Source organism: Argiope bruennichi, chromosome 11, assembly GCF_947563725.1.
Source record: "Argiope bruennichi chromosome 11, qqArgBrue1.1, whole genome shotgun sequence".
Taxonomy (NCBI): domain Eukaryota; kingdom Metazoa; phylum Arthropoda; class Arachnida; order Araneae; family Araneidae; genus Argiope; species Argiope bruennichi.
The window spans coordinates 90,057,920-90,076,257 of NC_079161.1; the positions used below are offsets into that span (position 1 = coordinate 90,057,920).

General features: G+C 28.6%; 1 protein-coding gene across 2 annotated transcripts in view; it reads right to left on the reverse strand.

Annotated features, from left to right (window-relative positions):
• The window catches only part of LOC129957054 (techylectin-like protein), a 35,114-nt gene extending 33,155 nt beyond the window's left edge, over nucleotides 1-1,959 (reverse strand). For both annotated transcript variants that reach the window (XM_056069182.1, XM_056069183.1), the window contains exon 1: nucleotides 1,856-1,959. In XM_056069182.1, coding sequence (XP_055925157.1) covers nucleotides 1,856-1,857 — 2 coding nt within the window. In that variant the 5' untranslated portion in view covers nucleotides 1,858-1,959. The remainder of the gene's footprint in view (nucleotides 1-1,855) is intronic.
• Nucleotides 1,960-18,338: the final 16,379 nt, after the last annotated feature.

Genomic DNA, 18,338 nt, shown 5'->3' on the forward strand with positions numbered 1-18,338 from the left:
AATTCAACTTGTGTCAAAATTTGATAAATTGTGCTAGCTTTAATTCAACAATAATAGAACTTTATCACTATTCCAGTTATTATCAAAAATATTCTATAAATCATATTCAGAGTAACAAATATATCCAACGTATGTATATATTACTTAAAAAAATGTAGAAATATATCAGTAAAATAACTTACTTTTAGTAATTTAAAAATATTTTTCAATGCCAACCATATTAATTATTTCGTAGCAATGTTTTAAAATCCATAAATTATCGTAAGAAGCTGACGAGCATATTGAAAAGCTAAAAGAAATAAAAATTGAAGTAAAATGTTCAAACTAAAATCTACTCAAGGTAGGGGTTCCGTATTGTAAAATTAAGGGACTGCTAATTCCTTTTTCCAATAATATTTGTTATATGAATAGGAAATAGTAGTAATGGAATATGCTGTCTTACAGTAGATTTTGTATTGGAAAGAATATACAAATCTTAACAAAAGAATTGGAAAAAATGCCAATTAAAAAAAAAATTAAGAAAGCATGTTAACTGAAAAAAAAAGTGTAAAACTGAGATTCAATATTATCTGAATATATGATTTTCTTTAATTTCTTATTATTCTTAGAAGTTTTTTTTTTTAACTTTCTTTATTCATTTACATTTATAGAATGCAATTTTTTTTAATTTGTGATCTTCTGATGTCACATTAATTTAGAAAAAAGAAAAGGATTGTAATTTTGGAAATATATATGTCTCATCTAATCACTATTCCGTACTTGTGATAGAGCTCTTTTTTTATGTTCAATATATAATTATTACATCATATTTTATATGATCCAATTTCTCATTCTGTAATTCAAATTTTATTACGTACTAGTTGGTGTTCAAAATAATCTAACACAAAAACAGTATTTTTTTAATTATTATTTCAAAGAGTTTATACTTTCGTCAAAGCGGAGTGTATTTCCTATATTTTTTTTCTTTATTGACAATTTTATGCATATCCCACGACTGCTTAAGAAATTAAAGACCATGTCACAATTTCTTTTTATATTATAACGTTCTTTTTTAAATCAATTTATATGCTGACATATTTGTCATTAATAGTTTGCATGTTATTTGATTACCATTTTTCTGTCTATACTGTTAAGTATATTAGAATATTTTAAATTATAATCGGCTAATTTGCGGATTGAATAAAAATTCGTCTAACATCTAAATTTTTAAAAATTCGAAAGAATTGTGAAAAGTCATAACTTTCAGCATTTTTTTTTGACATTAGGCTTTAGATTTTAGATTCTGGATGTATTAGCAAGTACCGTATTAAAAGTTTAAAAGATACTACTGAAATTTTTTCGTTTGAAAAGAATTAGAGAAATTAAAATTTAATTCACGAAACTGTTTTAAAAATCCTTTCATTCTGTAAAAGTATGTTAGTATTCGAATGTTAAAAAATATTGTAAAGCTCTGAATTTTATAAATGAAATGCAATTTTAAGCACGGCATTTTTCTTTCTATTGAAGAAATAAACGACCTGTTTTATTACTATTTTTTGGAAGAAAAAGAATAAAATATCTTTATTAAACTAAACATAAATTAAATAAGTTAAATATCTGATTAACTTTTATTCCGGATGTTAAAAGGTAATTTACATTTAAAAATACAATAAAAATAATGAATTTGTGATACGTCTAAAAATGTCGATTTATCTTAGACAATTGATTTGGATGCTAAAATCTGGTTATCACCAGCTCTAAATATAAACTTATATTTAAAAATTACACCTTTTTATTTATAAGCATTTGACAAAACAAATTCGCCTTATAAATCCTAATGTATGAATATATAAACACATGAAAGCCATCAACTTACATGTTTTTTTCTGGAATGACCTAAACTCTAAGAAAAATTCGGTATCATAACATATGAATGTATTCCGTATTTATTTCTCGCTTATAATCGAAAGATAAAGTTTCAAAAAAGGCTGAAACTCTTGAAAAATTTCTCATCCAGATGTTGATCTTTCATCTAAAGGCTTATCATTTTGCTAGAAAAATTAGATATCTTGTGAAAGGCAAAGCATATGGCAACACTTAATTATTTATGTAATTTTTTCCAAACACCCATTAGAGAATTTAGAAGATTATACAGATTACATTTTCTTCTCAAGGATCATGTGATAAGGAATCGAAAAACAATTTGGAGAATTCGGAGGAGAAAGTCTTGATTAGATGATTAATTTTTATTATTATTATTATTTTATTTATTATTATTATTTTTACATATGACTGTAATTCCGCTTTTTTTTTTGGTGTTGATTCTAGCTAATATTGCGTCTGTTTTTTGTTATTATTATTTTCGGTTATTTTTTATGTTATTTAATGGAGAATATACATTCAACTGAGTCCATTTTCTCGGGTAGGTTTAATAGTCTAAAATAAAGAAATTTAAAACTCATTACTCAGTTCGTTTTTATAGAAAAATAGAATATATATATATATATATATATATATATATATATATATATATATATATATATATATATATATATATATATATATATATATATATATATATATATATATATGCTACCGTGAAGTGTATAATTCAGTTATTTCTTGATATCTAAGTATTTCCTGAAATAACAAGTCAGTTAAAGTATATAATAGATGAAAAATAAAAAATTTAAAGGTTATTTTATAAATTAATTTATCATAAATCTCTCAAAAAATACATTTTATCCGTATTGCGGATGATTATCGATAAATAATATAACATATAATAATAATATAACTCTAACATAAATAATAAATATACCGTCTAAATTTTACGTCTAAAATAATGGAGTGAAGCGTACACACACATACACACGTCATTGCAAAGCAGGTATAAGCGGTTTAAAACTGACTAAAAACAGCTAGAACCGGTTCAAAGAACTTTCGAGTGCCGCATTTCATACTTTAACGATCAAGTAATCGTTATTCTATAGAATACCTAGTTAAATCGTAGAATTCAATAATTTTATATACTTTAACTGACTTGTCTAGTTATGTCATGAAATACCTAGTTATTCTATGAAATAATGGATTTCACGCTTTAATGGTAACATATATAATATCTCTAAATTTAAATTAAATCCTAATTTATTTCCAAATTTTTATGTGATAAGGGATTTTCTTATTTTCAGATCCAATTCCACCTTTTTTATTTAATGAATGCTGCCCAAGCTATGAAAAACTGCTGAAATCGACAAGTTCCCACACTCCGAGTGAAGGGATAAAAGTCTGTCAAGCGAAGCGAATTCTTTTAAAAGATACCTATAATTCCCTTACCAAAATCGACACGTGTATAGAAATCATTATCACAATCTCATGGTATTTAAAGACCGGAAAAAAATATTTATCTCTCTTTACGCTTTTCGCTCTTCTGGCTTTTGCATCGCTGGTGAACGGACGTCAGTTTTGTCAGAGTTTCTTCTACATAAATGATGCCTCTCGGGATGCAATAAAGCGAAGTTTTAAAATTTCAAGTGTCTTCTGTCTTCGGCCATGAAACTGCTTCAAAAAATATGTTTTACACACACAAGCGCACACATATATTAGATAGATTCCTATATGAAAACTACCCATTGCAATGGTTCTCACTACAAGACTTCGGGAAAATTTCTTCAGTTCTTCACTGATCATGGTCTCTCGAACCCAAAAATACCCTTCGTTCGAAAGTTTATATACATATTCAACGCTAGTTTATACATATATTTAAACCCTCTGCTATCTTGTGAACAGAAAAACTAGGGTAATTTTGTTTGGGTTTTAACTGGCTTGGAATATTTCGTTAGAAATGTAAAAATCTCGGTTTGGTTTGGTTATATTAACGTCCCGTTTGAAGCAACACTAGGGCTATTTTGGGACGGACCTCGTAATTTTGAACCGCGGTCAGATGACGAGGACGACACCTGAACTGGCACCCCCCTCTCCACGCCACACCACACCAGCGGGAGGACGTTTGGTTATGACGGATTTAACGTGCAACAGACCCCCTTACACGACGGTTCTTCGGTGGAATCGGGTCACGAACTTGAAACCCTCCGGTTCCGAAGCCGAGACCTTACCACCAGGCCACCGTGGGCCGTAAAAATCTCGGATGCGTTCATAAATGATCCATCTAGCTCTTTCTTAATATTGAAGATAGAAAATTAAATCTAATTACCCAAATTGGCGCCTCATAAATATAAACAAACTTTGCATCTTAAGTTTTTCGATAATTGCAATATCTTATAAGTTAGTAGCTGAAAAGTGATTTTCGCACCCTCATTTTGACTATTTCTGACATCAACCATTTATGTTGCCAAATAGTAATTTAGATGTAAAGGAGTTTATCTTTACCTTCCAGCATCTGATTACTAAAAGCGTCTAATCTAATTACTAAATGCAAGAGACTGCATAAATATATTTAGTAATTTTTTTCAACAATGTATATATTTAGAGTGATAAGGCAACATACGACATTTAAAGTATTTTTCAAACTGAAGTGGGTATCTACTTATAATGGCCAAACGCAATACATAGTTTAATGAAATGTTCTGATATTCTAATATTATTATAAATTTTTGAAAAGGTAAATCATTTATTTATGACAATGCTGTAATGAAATATGTTGAAATATTCTCTCTAAATTAGAAACAAAATAGAATTGGATGGAAAAAATACTTAAGTTACAAAAATAAATAAATAAATTCCTAACATAAATGAAAAATCAAAATAAAAAAAATAATATTAACTATTTCTTTCGAAACGCCTGTTTTGCAAGAAATCGAAATGAAATTATTATTATTTCTATTAACTAAAGTTTTTCAGCAATGCTTGATTTTTTTTTTTTTTCAATTTAGTAAAACGATATTAGAAATAAAAAATGTTGGTTGTTTCGAACTCTCTATTGAATAAACTTGTTTTCATTCGAATGCGCATTTGAAAATCTGCCAATTATTGTCTGACAACGGATTCCATCCGCACTTTTTAGAACGGGTTTAATTCGTCAAAATAGGGGTGAGAGGAAAGATGAAAGGATGGGATTTTTACATTTAACAATAAAATAAATTCGGATTACTCGCAGACGGAATAAAAATAATACGACCAGAAACGACATGGTATTCACATATACGTGGGGGGAAAAAATTGAACAAAAAAAGTATCTAATAGGGCGAAAATCAAGGTCAAAGATTGGCAAAGAATTCCGGAAATGCGCTCATCCTTCCGCGTCTCCCCTCTTAATGAGATAGAATCGTCGAAAAATGGTCGTCTCAGAATACTGAAACGAATAACAGATAAAATTCTTTGATATTCCTGGATTAAAAAAAAAATAAAATGTCCGAATTTGCGATATCCTGCTCGAGAATAGATATTTGTGAGTAAGAAATCGGAGGATAAACTGGTGAATTAAATGTAACTTGCGTTGTGGATAGGGCTCTAACAGTTCAGTCTTATCGATATGAAAAGTATTAAAAATATGAAAAATATTACGTAACAGCAATTTTTTGTCTCTAAGTTGTTGGCCATTAAAACAGGTTATTATATCTGCTTCTGGGTATCCAGATGGGGGAGAGGGGGGAGAGAAAGTGATTTGTTGCTCTGAAATAAAATGCGTTTATCTGAATAAGCAAGTTTAAATAGAAACTTTATAGATATTATGGTAAAAAGCTATAACTAAAAATATAAAAAAGAGGCCACCAAGTGTTAGGAAAGCTTAATAAGGTCAGATAGAAGTTTTTAAAAAAACTTAGAAGTGAAAAAAATATTTTTTTTTTTTTTTTTTTTTTTTATTATTATTATTGGAACGAAATTTTTGGAATTTCATATAAGTACATGTTATACGGAAGGAAATACCTTTTAATTCACTATACAATATTTTATATTTGGCGATATATTCAGAAATGTGCTTTTGTATTTAATAAAGCTTTTGTTTTTCTGTGGTATGTATCTGAACTGAAATCTTCGTTAATTAAATGAAGATGACAAACTATATTAAATGTACTATATTATAAAACAAGAAATCTAATGTATTGTTATCAACTATACTTTTCATTGTAGGATTTAGTTAATCGTCATTCATCGAATTATTTGAATCTACATTTTTTAAAGGAAGAAATCGGTTCTGATTGATCTGTCACATGATACTTTTCCATTGTTCAAGAAAAGCACGATTACATTTAAAAAAATATTTTTATTAAATTATGGAACTTTTTGAACGAAATAGTGTATTATCAAATTATAGTATGATCACTGTCATTAAATTAAATTAAATTAATTCATGAGGAACTATTAACCAAAAGCATGGCATTCATTGATCGACCCAAACTTTCTCGTATATTCTTGTCATGCCTGAGGAGCCCTTATATAGCAATGGCGTGGAGAATGGTGGTGGTTAAAGGAGAGCCCGCTTCACACAGAAGCTATCTCCTGTAGTGGCGAGAAGTTGAGGTAAAGTGACTTGGCTTTACTTGAATGCCAGGGACTTTCTATGTTCTTTGGTGTGAGGTGGTTGAAGTGGAACTGGCGCTACTCTCTCGTATATTCTTGTCATGCCTGAGGAGCCCTTATATAGCAATGGCGTGGAGAGTGGTGGTGGTTAAAGGAGAGCCCGCTTCATACAGAAGCTATCTCCTGTAGTGGCGAGAAGTTGAGGTAAAGTGACTTGGCTTTACTTGAATGCCAGGGACTTTCTATGTTCTTTGGTGTGAGGTGGTTGAAGTGGAACTGGCGCTACTCTCTCGTATATTCTTGTCATGCCTGAGGAGCCCTTATATAGCAATGGCGTGGAGAATGGTGGTGGTTAAAGGAGAGCCCGCTTCACACAGAAGCTATCTCCTGTAGTGGCGAGAAGTTGAGGTAAAGTGACTTGGCTTTACATGAATGCCAGGGACTTTCTATGTTCTTTGGTGTGAGGTGGTTGAAGTGGAACTCGCTCCACTCTGCGTAGCAGAGTAGTCCCCTGATGGAGAGGGAGAGGTGGGTGGAACTCCGTCCAATAGGAATTTAGCTGCAGTGGGGAGGGTGCGTTGGGTTGCAGTGCGGATCGGAGTGTGTAGCCGGCAGAGAGTTTTGTTTACAAGTTAAGTTAATCTATTGTTCGTTCAGAGCCAATCAGCATGCGTTCACAAGGGATGGTATTAAGTTTGGTTAAACATGTCAGATGGGAATGTTAATATGAAGAGATTTTAAAGTAGCAATACATTTCTTGGTCTAATGATATGAGGTTGGAGGATATATTTTTCGATAGCTTGGATTGCCTCATTTTCGTGTTCATCAAGTTTTTTAAAGAAATTGGTGGCTATTTTCTTAATGGTTTGCTTGAAAGTTGGGTACATGAGGGCTTTGTAGATTTCCGAGCTGGGCATGGCCCATATTAACTCTTGGCGCAATTTAGTAGTTTTACTGAATCTATCGTGCCATACTTGGCGATTAATCCCTGGCATGCGGTTAATAACATTCGAAAATCAAATCTGTGTTTTAGACGCATTTTTCAAAATCGATTGAAGCCAAAATTTGACACAAAACTATACTTATAGGCACAAAGGCCTGTACCAAATTTGATATAGTTAAGTCACTGCGTTTTCAAATCATCCTATTTACATCTTTCTAGAAGTACAAACTAATACACGGTCAACCCTTTGTTGGATTTGGCTCAAAATTTGATAGCTGTCTACACTGTCGATGTTAAATCTGTGCGCCAAATTTGATCTATCTTTTTCTGGTTTTTAGTTATCGCGTTAACTTATATTCGAACAGCTAGACAGATGGACTTCCTCAAAACGGATTTTACTCAAAATTTGGAAGAACCCTTCAAATTTGGTGTACAGACAGTGTACCAAGTTCCACCCTTCTAGCTCAAAGCGTTTTTGAGTTGTCTTTGTCTCAGACAGACAGACGGACGAACATTTTCTAAAAAATATGTTTTTCGAATTGAAGGAGGTCTAAAATGTGGAGATTTGTCAAAATTTCGATTTAGAATTTTTTGACAATTACTGTATTTTTTTTCTATACTACGTATACGAGAAAATAAAAAACAGGATTTTAATGATATGAAAAAAAATTAGTTAGTAATCAAGATCATTAATTTCGTATCAAATTAATAAATGAAATGCTAAATAGAAATACTATAAATATAAAATGATTTTATTAAAATTGTAATATTATTAATAATAATTCATAAAATCAATTTGCATAATCTCCTACTCATGTTCATTACGTTTTACTGGCATCTTGCCAGTTTCTACTTTGACGTCATATTTTTTTTATGTGTACGAGCTTACATGTTAATTGGTTTTTATTATAAAGATCGCATTCTTTTTATATTAATCTGAAAAGAAACCGGTAGTGCTTATGATTGCTAATATTTTCTTTAAGCATTATTTTTGATTTGGCATGTGGCATCGCATTTCCGCTGAAATAGGGATTTCAGCGTTTTCCGAATCAAATTTTATAATTTTGAAGGTCAATTAATTTTATTTTAATCAATAATTCTACAGCATTTCCAATATCTCAAGCACTTTTTGTATAAATTTATTCATTTTCTTTTTCATTTTATCATACTTATTTTAAATCTTCGTATTTAGGCTTATGTTTATAAATCATTATTTTACGAAACTTTTCTGTTATGTTTGATTGATCACAATTCATTTCAAACTGATTTTAGCAAATATTTTTTATTTAATTGTTTGTGAACATTATGCATAGGGAAGACCCCACTATAAGGAAACAAAATTTTTAATCTATTTATATCTAAAGTATGCAATATATATATATATATATATATATATATATATATATATATATATATATATATATATATATATATATATATATATATATATATATATATATATATATATATATATATATATTCATTTTTCAAGCCTTCTGCTAATATGCAGGAAACTTTCTCTTACAACTTTCGTTAGTTAATCTGTGACAGCGCGAGTTCGCAAATTGTACAGACTAAGTCTACGGCAAAGGATACCGATGTGCTGTGATTGGTTTAAGCCTTGGCATCTTTTTGGCAATGTTTTGCACTCATAATAGTGTAGTTTTCGCTTATTTGGCTCAAATTTTGTATCTTTCATTAGTTTTATGGCAGATACGAGTGAATATCAACACGATCTAATTTTTATTAATATAATTGTTTTCTCTAAATATTACTAGTAATACTACTGATACTAAATAATAATAATAATAATAAATATTACAAATAAAACTAGTAATACAAGTAACTAATGTTGTTTATGCACAGAAGTATGAAAAGAAAATGAAAATAATTACTCAACATATGATGCAGCAATTAAATAATTCTTATTTTTTTATGATTTTCGTGCCTTTATTAGATAATTTATGCAGTCATTGAAACTTGTTGCTGAACTTTTATTACTTTCCCATCAAATACATATGGGGAGATGATTACTTAATGCCCAAAACGTATAAATATGTAAGCTTTAACTGAAAATGTGATTTCGAAGCTAATTTTTTTAGTTATATCAAAATAATATTAAGAAGAAATACACACAAAAAATATTTTTTAATAAATTGTAATTTTTATATTTCTTGAATTTAGGTTTCAGGATTTGATCTTTTCTGCTGTATATGTGTTCCAGATTAATATTACATGCAAACCGTAAAAAATAGGTGGGGGGGGGGGATAAATTTACAAATTTTATTTATTTTTATTAAAATATATTTCGGTATGGCATCTTTTTGACAAAACATTGCCAAAAAGATGCCAAGGCTTAAACCAATCAGAGCACGTCGGTATCCTTTGCCGTAGACTTAGTCTGTACAATTTGCGAACTCGCTGTGACAGCTATATCTGAGATATCGTTAATAGGGTAAAAGCCCCTCTTCTTCTTCTTCTCTTCTGGTTAGACAATAAAATTATCTAGTATAGAAACGATATGATATTAAGTCAATTTCTGGCCATAAATCCATTTTATTTTTCGATTACGAATCGTGGGAGAGGTTCGTAGATTCGAATGCGCAAAGTAATTTAACCTTTTTTAGGGCATAATTCCTAGCACGACCTTTGTTTTACGAAGGTCATGTTCCTGGGCATTGGCAAATAAAACCTTTTAGGTATACAATATAAACTGTTGATTCAAATACTAAAACATCAAACGTTCGTTGATTTGTCTTTTAATTTATGAAATAAGGGCTAAAATATACTTACCAGAGATCGTTCGGGAAAAACGCAGTGGTAAGCATACTTGTCACTGTATTGTAGGTGATTTAAAACAACATTATATAGTTTTTTTTAAGTTTGAAATCATGTAATTCAAATTCAGCAATATGTTACATTAAAGTTTGACGCTCATTTTGCGTTTATTAGACTGGCTGGGCGGATTGCCACATTGCATGAAAATAAAATCGTTGCAATCTGATGCAATTTTATTAATAACATCTTAGCCACGTTTTTCCTTAAGAAATAAACTAAAATGTCGTAAACTACAGAATTCAAATTATCAATACACCGAAGTTGAAATCAAAATGTTCTTAAAATCATTAACAGGAAGAATCTGAATTTTAAGAAATTCCAATTGCATCAACAGTTTCGTTCCTTTTTAAAAAATGAACATTGAATTTAAATTAAATAAACCCAATAACAAATAATGATAATTAAATATAAAAATATTTTAGACATAAGAAACAAAACACAGTGGTATTTTATGTCTGAAAACTTTTTCAGGAGTTAACATTTAATGAGAAATGCATAAAATTAATGTCGCTATGAAACTCCTTACATCGTGAATGGGCAGTGGTAAGCATGTTTACCACTTTTGAATTTAAACAATATTTAATTATAGACTAAAAACCTTTCAGAGCTACTATGATGGCTCAATCGAATTTTAAGCATCTGATTATGCTATTTATCATTTTAAAATACTTATTGGAACCTTATAAAAAATAGTTAGGTTGTAAGAATATATACTAGAGAACTATGAAGAGTTAAATTAGTTGCAATTTAGTAGGCGTTTTTACAGTCCATCAGTTATAGTTAAATGGAAAAACTGCTATATGTTTAGATGATAATCTGTAACAATCCCTGGAATAATGAATGTGTGATTTCATCGGAAAGTTTGCCTAAAGGCTTTTCTATCGTAACGCAAGCACAATAGTATAACAACTGTGTGCTTTGACATAGAATCAGAAACTGGCCACAAGCGAAGTTATAGTGTTCTCTTCTCAAAAATTATTTAAAGAGACTACGTTAGAAAACAGAGTGGTAGATATTTTCATTTTTCTTTAAAATAATAATCCTTTACAGATACAATTCACACGAGAAATTGAATTGTAGTTCGATTTTGATGACGCAATGATCAGAAATAACCATGCTACGCCAAAATTATGACTCAACCCAATAAATTTAAATAAAATGAAACTATTACAAAGAAAAAACACACACAATTCGACATGTTTTATTTTTATTTCTATTTTTCAACTGACGGAATAGCGTTTGTATAATTTAAAAGATGATTTCGATTATAAATAATGGCTGATTGTCAATTACTGATAATTTCAAGAATCCCATAAAATAGACACTTTGCACAATTAAAATAGTGTACTGAGCCTTAATTATTTTTTTTTATTTCTCTGAAAAAAACAGACCTAAAATTTATCTTATATTAGCTTTTTTTATATATATACAAACATGAATAAAACGAAATTTTTTTAAAAAAATAATTTCATGAAAAGTTGAATTTAAGAAGTTTTTATTACAAATTTAAATGCTAGTTTTCAAAAACAATCATAGAAATGAACTTAAAACTTAACCATAAAGCTCTATGCTTTTGAGATGTATAGAGAATTATATAACTAAATGGTGTTTTTGTGTTATTGTACTGAAAAAAAGCAGAAGGGATTGTACGTAGATCGGTTTTAAAAGCCATTTGGCCTTCTCTTTGATAGTAACATGTCATACATAACTTTAAAGTATTCGAAAAAAAAATTATGACACAATGTTTGCTGACATTCGGAAATTTTTATTTGGCAAAGTTAAGACAAAAAAAAAAAAAAAAAAAAAAAAATGTTGGAGCAGGTGAAAGGTTCAATGGTCGGAGAAATGTAAACAGACGTTTCATGCTCTTGAGCAGGTGATGGAATAACCGATCACTGTTATAACAGAATAGCAGATGTCTTTGAACTTTGTGGTATGTCAACTACAGCTTTGTCAACTTCAAGGCAAAAATTGAATTAACTTTTAGTGTTTTGTGGGATGATTCCGCTTTTTTCTTTATATCCTAGCTTTTATTTGCCTTTTACTCCGCCGCTTCGTGATAAAAAAAGGAATTCGGATGAACTAATGTAAAAAAGATATTAAATATGCGATATTTTATCACTACCTATTTAGGTGGCTTATGATTTCTCCCCTAGTATTGTGTGTTGAGTAAGTTTCTTTTTTTTTTTTTTTTTAGATAGTGAAGAAGCTGTTTATTATCTAATTGAATTTTTAAATTCTCTTAATCCATCTGGTCTTCCTCCACACAAATTAATTTTAAAACTTGTTGCTCCTATTATACTACTACGTAATTAAACCCTCCAAAAGTATGTAACGGCACTCGATTATAAATAAAAACTTTGAAAAAATTCTTTATTGAGGCAGTACTTTTAACCAGCTCTGGTGCTGGAGAATCAGTTTTAATACTAAAGATTTCTCTCGTTCCAACAGATTTACCGTTTTCCTTTAAACATGTTCAGTTCCCAGTTAGGCTTTGTTTATCAAACTGCATTATATAAATTTATAGAACAATTATTTTTGTTAATTGATTTATTAATTGATTAATATATGTGACTGAAAAATGTACTTGATAAAATTATTTGCTTATATATTTTTAAGTTCTACATTTATTTTTGCATTGCAAAAGACTATAAGATGGAATAAATCATTATTTCGCTATCCGAATCGGTTTTAAATTTATCTTGCGCCTGCTTTTACTCGAGCTCTTCCTAGAATTACTTTTAAGAATATAAATATAAATGTTTGCTGAAAATCTGAAAATAAATAATGTAAATTTGCGAATAGAATGGTCATCATACTTAGAAGCAGAGGGAAAAAGGAAATTTAGGAATTTGCTTTGAGCATTATTTTACGTATAGATGCATTTGATCGCCTCTTTTAATCTACCTCATCATTATCTTTGGGAAATGTATATATCGCAATTGTTCACAAACATTCTTCAAGTCTATTACTATATACATATTTTGTCGTCGTTTATATACAGTCGCCCTAGAGCTATACAGTTGTGAAATTTTTTTCCCTTTCCAACCCTGCATTAGAAGCTAGTTTCTCAAATTGCTGGAAATAGATTTTTTTTTCTTTGGATTGAAATTGTGAAAATTCTAAATATTTAGTAAGTTCGGAGAAATTAATTCTTATTTCCTATCTGAAGAAAAAGATTTCGACACCTTACTAAAATAGTTTTATGCTACTTGCTTAAAATTTTTCTTATCATTATAATTAATTCTAGATCTCTGTCTAACCACATCACATATTGGAATTTAATTTGTAGCAAGATAGTTTTCTCTCTTCCCTAGAAAAAAGAAAGTTCAGAAATGTGATGTTCTAAAAAAATGCAACCACAGTGGCTTTAGAGTTAGAATTATTTGCTGGTACCTTACTTTATTACAAAACCGTATTTGAAGATTATGTTGCATTCTGTCTCCATTTAGTATTTACTCATGAGGATGTAATGAAAAGAATATTTATACTTTTTGCTTCAGAGCATTTGGAAACGTGTGGAGAATTTAAATTAATATAGAATTTACATTTTTTTTAAAAATATAATTCTAGGTTTGGAAACAAAGATAAAACAGAATAAAATATATTTTATGAGAAAATTTTAAAAAGATTATCCAAAATGTAAATTTGAAACGATTAATTATACTATCAACAGGAGAAAAAAAAAATGAAACGACATCAATCTGGTTCTTGCACAAGCGTCTGTACCACAAGCACGGATTGAAGCATCTTAATGTTTATTGGCTATCTAAATCACGTGAGCTAAATGCAAGATTTTACTTATCTTGGCAGTTTGCTGCCTTTTTGGCAAACAAACTAACTCGCTATGCATTTAGAAAACCATTTTTTTTTCGGAATTTTATATTTGCTTTAAAATATTATTACATCACAAGGAGTGGGTACCAGGAATTTTGTTTTTGTTTATTTAAATTATCGTAATGCTTAATGAATTTCTAATGTGACATATGTGTAGGTTTAGTATATTTTTACTTAACAAATGGTATCATGTATAAAGAACAATGGTATTTTATTGAAAAAAAATATATAGATTTTTTATTTCTACAATGGCTTTATTTGTTCAATAAATAGAATATGCTTCTTTTAATATATATATTTCAAATAACTACTGCCTAGCATATTAATTAATCTCTAACTTGTGTTTTGAATACTCTTGATTTTAATATTGCTATGTGTAGTGATGTAAAATACGTTAGTACCTATTTTTAGAAGTATTAATTGCAGCTGTGATTTATGATATTTCCCTATAATATAAATATATATAGAATACATATTTAGAATAACAATAAGTTAATAAAAAGAAAACTAGTAATATGAGAATCTTTTAAATTCTATAACAATCAAAAATATGAATCAGAAAGAGCAAAAATGCAATTTTATTGCATGGATCCTACATAAAATATGTGGTTTAAAAGTATTAATCCCTTTTGAATTGGAATTAAATATTGTTTTGTTTTAAAATTAGCAGATAATAGAAACTAAAATGTAATATGTAATTGTTTTTAATTCTTTTTGGAATAATAAATAAAAGTACTAGATAGTTTTTATAAATTCAAAAATAAATTTTTTAGTAATCAAGTATAAATATTTTTTAACTCGCCACAAGCTATGAACCTTGTTTCAGGAGCATAAATTTGAGAAAACTCTTTGCCCTTTCCATTTCTGATAAGTTAAGTTCGAAGTTTTAAATGTTAATTATTCTAAAAATATATTAATTCATTACTTTCAGCAAAAGTATTTTTGTAACAAGATTTCAACAGCAAGGATTGCAAATTACTTTTTTGTATGTAATCTATTGTATGTAATTGACCCTATAGTAAACACACATTCCCTTTTTTTGCAGTTTCTTTGATGGACAAGATTCATCTAGATCATGAACTTTAATATACATTTTTACTCTTAAATTTAATGTAAATACCTTAGTTGAAATCTAAATAAAAGAAAACTCATTTGCAATTTTAAGGGGGAAAAAACTTTAATTTTACTTTTAAAGCTTAAAATTTAAATTAAAACATGTAACCTTAAACAAAACTAGTTACCGATGGCCGCCAAAACTTTTCCTGCTAGGAAAAAACAAAACTTTTAAGGAAAGAAACTTAATTGATTTAAATCTTTTAATGAAACATTAAAGGACATAACACACGAAAAACAATAATAGGACAAAAAATTAATACAAACATTTAAGGAAAAGTACAATTCTCGGGGGTAAACATCATGCTTCCATCTATGACTCCAGACCACAGACTGAAGTTTTATCGAGCGGCCGCTATGTGGACAGTTGGAAAAGTTGTCTGGTTACATGTTTTAATTTAAATTTAACACTAACTTAAAATTTAAATTCGAATGACTGTGGTGAATAGTATATAAGTCAGTTAACAACTCTTCTACCAGAATAATTGTTTTTGTATAATGGTTAAGTTACTGGACTGCGAACCACAAGGTCCCAGGGTCTATCCTAGCGCATCTCAAACCGCTAAATGACCATTCAAAAACACATTATGTCTGTAAAATATTTTTTGAAGGATATTTATAAGACTCTGTAGATATTTCATTGTCTATCTGGTTTCTAATTTTTTTTTATTTTGTAAAGTATCTAGGCTTTGGGTATATATCTCTGATTATTTTCCCATTCCACATCTCTGCTTAGGTGCTTTCTACTCGTTTTATTATTATGATTAAAGTAGATATTTTGTCAAAAATTCATCAATTCAAGATAAAAAAAAAATATTTTGAACACAAGGCAGCAGCATTATTTAATGGTTAAATTAATGTAATTCACAAATTTTAGCTGTAACAAATTAAGAGTTAAAATTTGTGAGTTTTATAAGTTTTATATTAGGCTAATATCTTCTTTCATTATTTTTGCAACTTTTCTTTTATATAAAAGGCATTCTATGACAAAATTTCAATTAGTTCCTAAACACTAATGATCAGGCATTATAAATAACATTTTTTAAGACTAGTTAAGATTCTACTGGTGATTTTTAAAGCTAAAGAATTTGATTCCTTGAAAATATTACTTTAAATAAAAACTAAAATGATAATAATTTTTTTTAGAAATCTATAATTTTTGTAACGAAATCATATATCAAATATTAACAATATAACTCAGTGAGCTTTTGAGTAATTGTGTTCCCAGATAGACATAATTCCAAAAATGAAAATTTTGGAATTATCTATCTGAGAATTATGTTCATTATTTCTAGTTACCGGAAAGTGTAAAACATGGAGATTCCACAAAATGTAAAAGTAAATTTTTTTTTACTACAATATTTTCTCTTTGTATACAAGAAATTTAAAAAAAAAAGAAAAAAAAAAAAAAAAAAAAAAAACGAATTTTTAACTATACAATTTGAAATCTACTAATTTTATACATTTGCAATGAAAAAGTTTTGGGTAGTTATTTATTATTGAAATAGCCGCCTTTGGCGACCAGTCGGTTCGCCAATCTTATGTTCGTTTAAATTTTAATAATTAAATATTTTACGCAATCCTACTTTAATAGATTCATCATCAAAATATTTTAAAACTTCAAATTTTGATAGTCATATAATTCCCTCATAATATTATAAAGGCCTTCAGTCATAACGTGATATGTATCTCACTAATTTTCTGTTAGCTCCCGTAGAATTTATGCTTTAAATTAAAGTGGAAAGAATTAATCTGCAATTTATATAATAATATTTTTTACTGAAACAAAGTATTTTTTTATAATATGATTACTGATAACAGAGTCACTGAGCGTTTAAACTTTATGGGCACTAAAGAATATCTTTCTTAATTTATCTAATATCTCAAGAATTTGTCAACAAAATTTTCTCAGATTCATCATAAGCAGATCGATTCATTAACAATGTTTAGTTTTAAATGCATCAAACACTAAGAATATAAAATGAATCGTTTAAAATAATCGGTCGAAAACAGGTTTTAAAAAACTACTTAAAAAACGATGTACTTAAAAACTATAAGCATATACAAAAAATATATAAATAACATAAATACAATTTAATTACAAAAGCATGCAACTCACCTAAAAATAATTTAAATCAAGAATCATCTGTTGATAATATTGTCAACAATCAGAACACAATGCTCATGTGTGAATTTTCAACGCCAATTACGGTAACGCAAATGCGTGAATTTTTCTACGCCATTTGGGGTAACGCTATGCAGATTAGAAATTTTTAATTTCCTTTATTCGGTGTTATTTTAATTCAAAAGTACTTCAGAATGAATCTGAAAGATCGATTCATTAACAATGTTTAATTTTAAATGCATCAAACATTAAAAAAATAAACAGAATCGTTTGAAATAAGTGGCCGAAAAATGTTAACCTTAGCCTCATTACTGTTGGGAAAAAAAACTGAAGCCTTACTCATTTGGCGTTGGGGAAAATGAAAAGGTTTTTGGCGGGAAAGTTAGTTTTTAATTAATAATTAAAATTCTATTTTAAAATTCAAAAAAGGACCCCAGGTGCACATTCCCGACCTCTAAGGTATACATGTACCAAATTTGGTAGCTGTAGGTCAAATGGTCTTTTCTGTAGAGCGCCAACACACACACACACATTGAGCTTTATATATAAGTACAGATATCGACAAGCAAAAGAAAAATATTTAATGTTTATTTTTTAAAAATGGAAATGAAATAAGTCAAAGGATATAAACGTCTTTTCTTTATTTAAAAACAAATTGTGAAGACAATGTCACAAAATATCAAATAAAAAAATAAAGAAAATACTATACATATACTTTATTTATATAATAAACAATTCATTTTTATACATTTAAAAAATTAGCAATCAAATTTATTTTCTTTAAGATGCACACAAGTTTAAAGATATAAGTGGTCAAAATTTCCTTTATTTGTTCACTGCCTTTTTAAAAGAATAGATATTTTTTTTGGCACAGTTTCCATAGAGGTGGGTAGACTTAAATGGAAAATATCCTTCAATGCAACTTTTTTTTTTTTTTTGGCTTTGAATCGGCAAGTTACTGTCATTTTGAATGTTACGACTGGTAACTAGATGTTTGGTCGTGTTTTTTAAAGAAAATTTCTT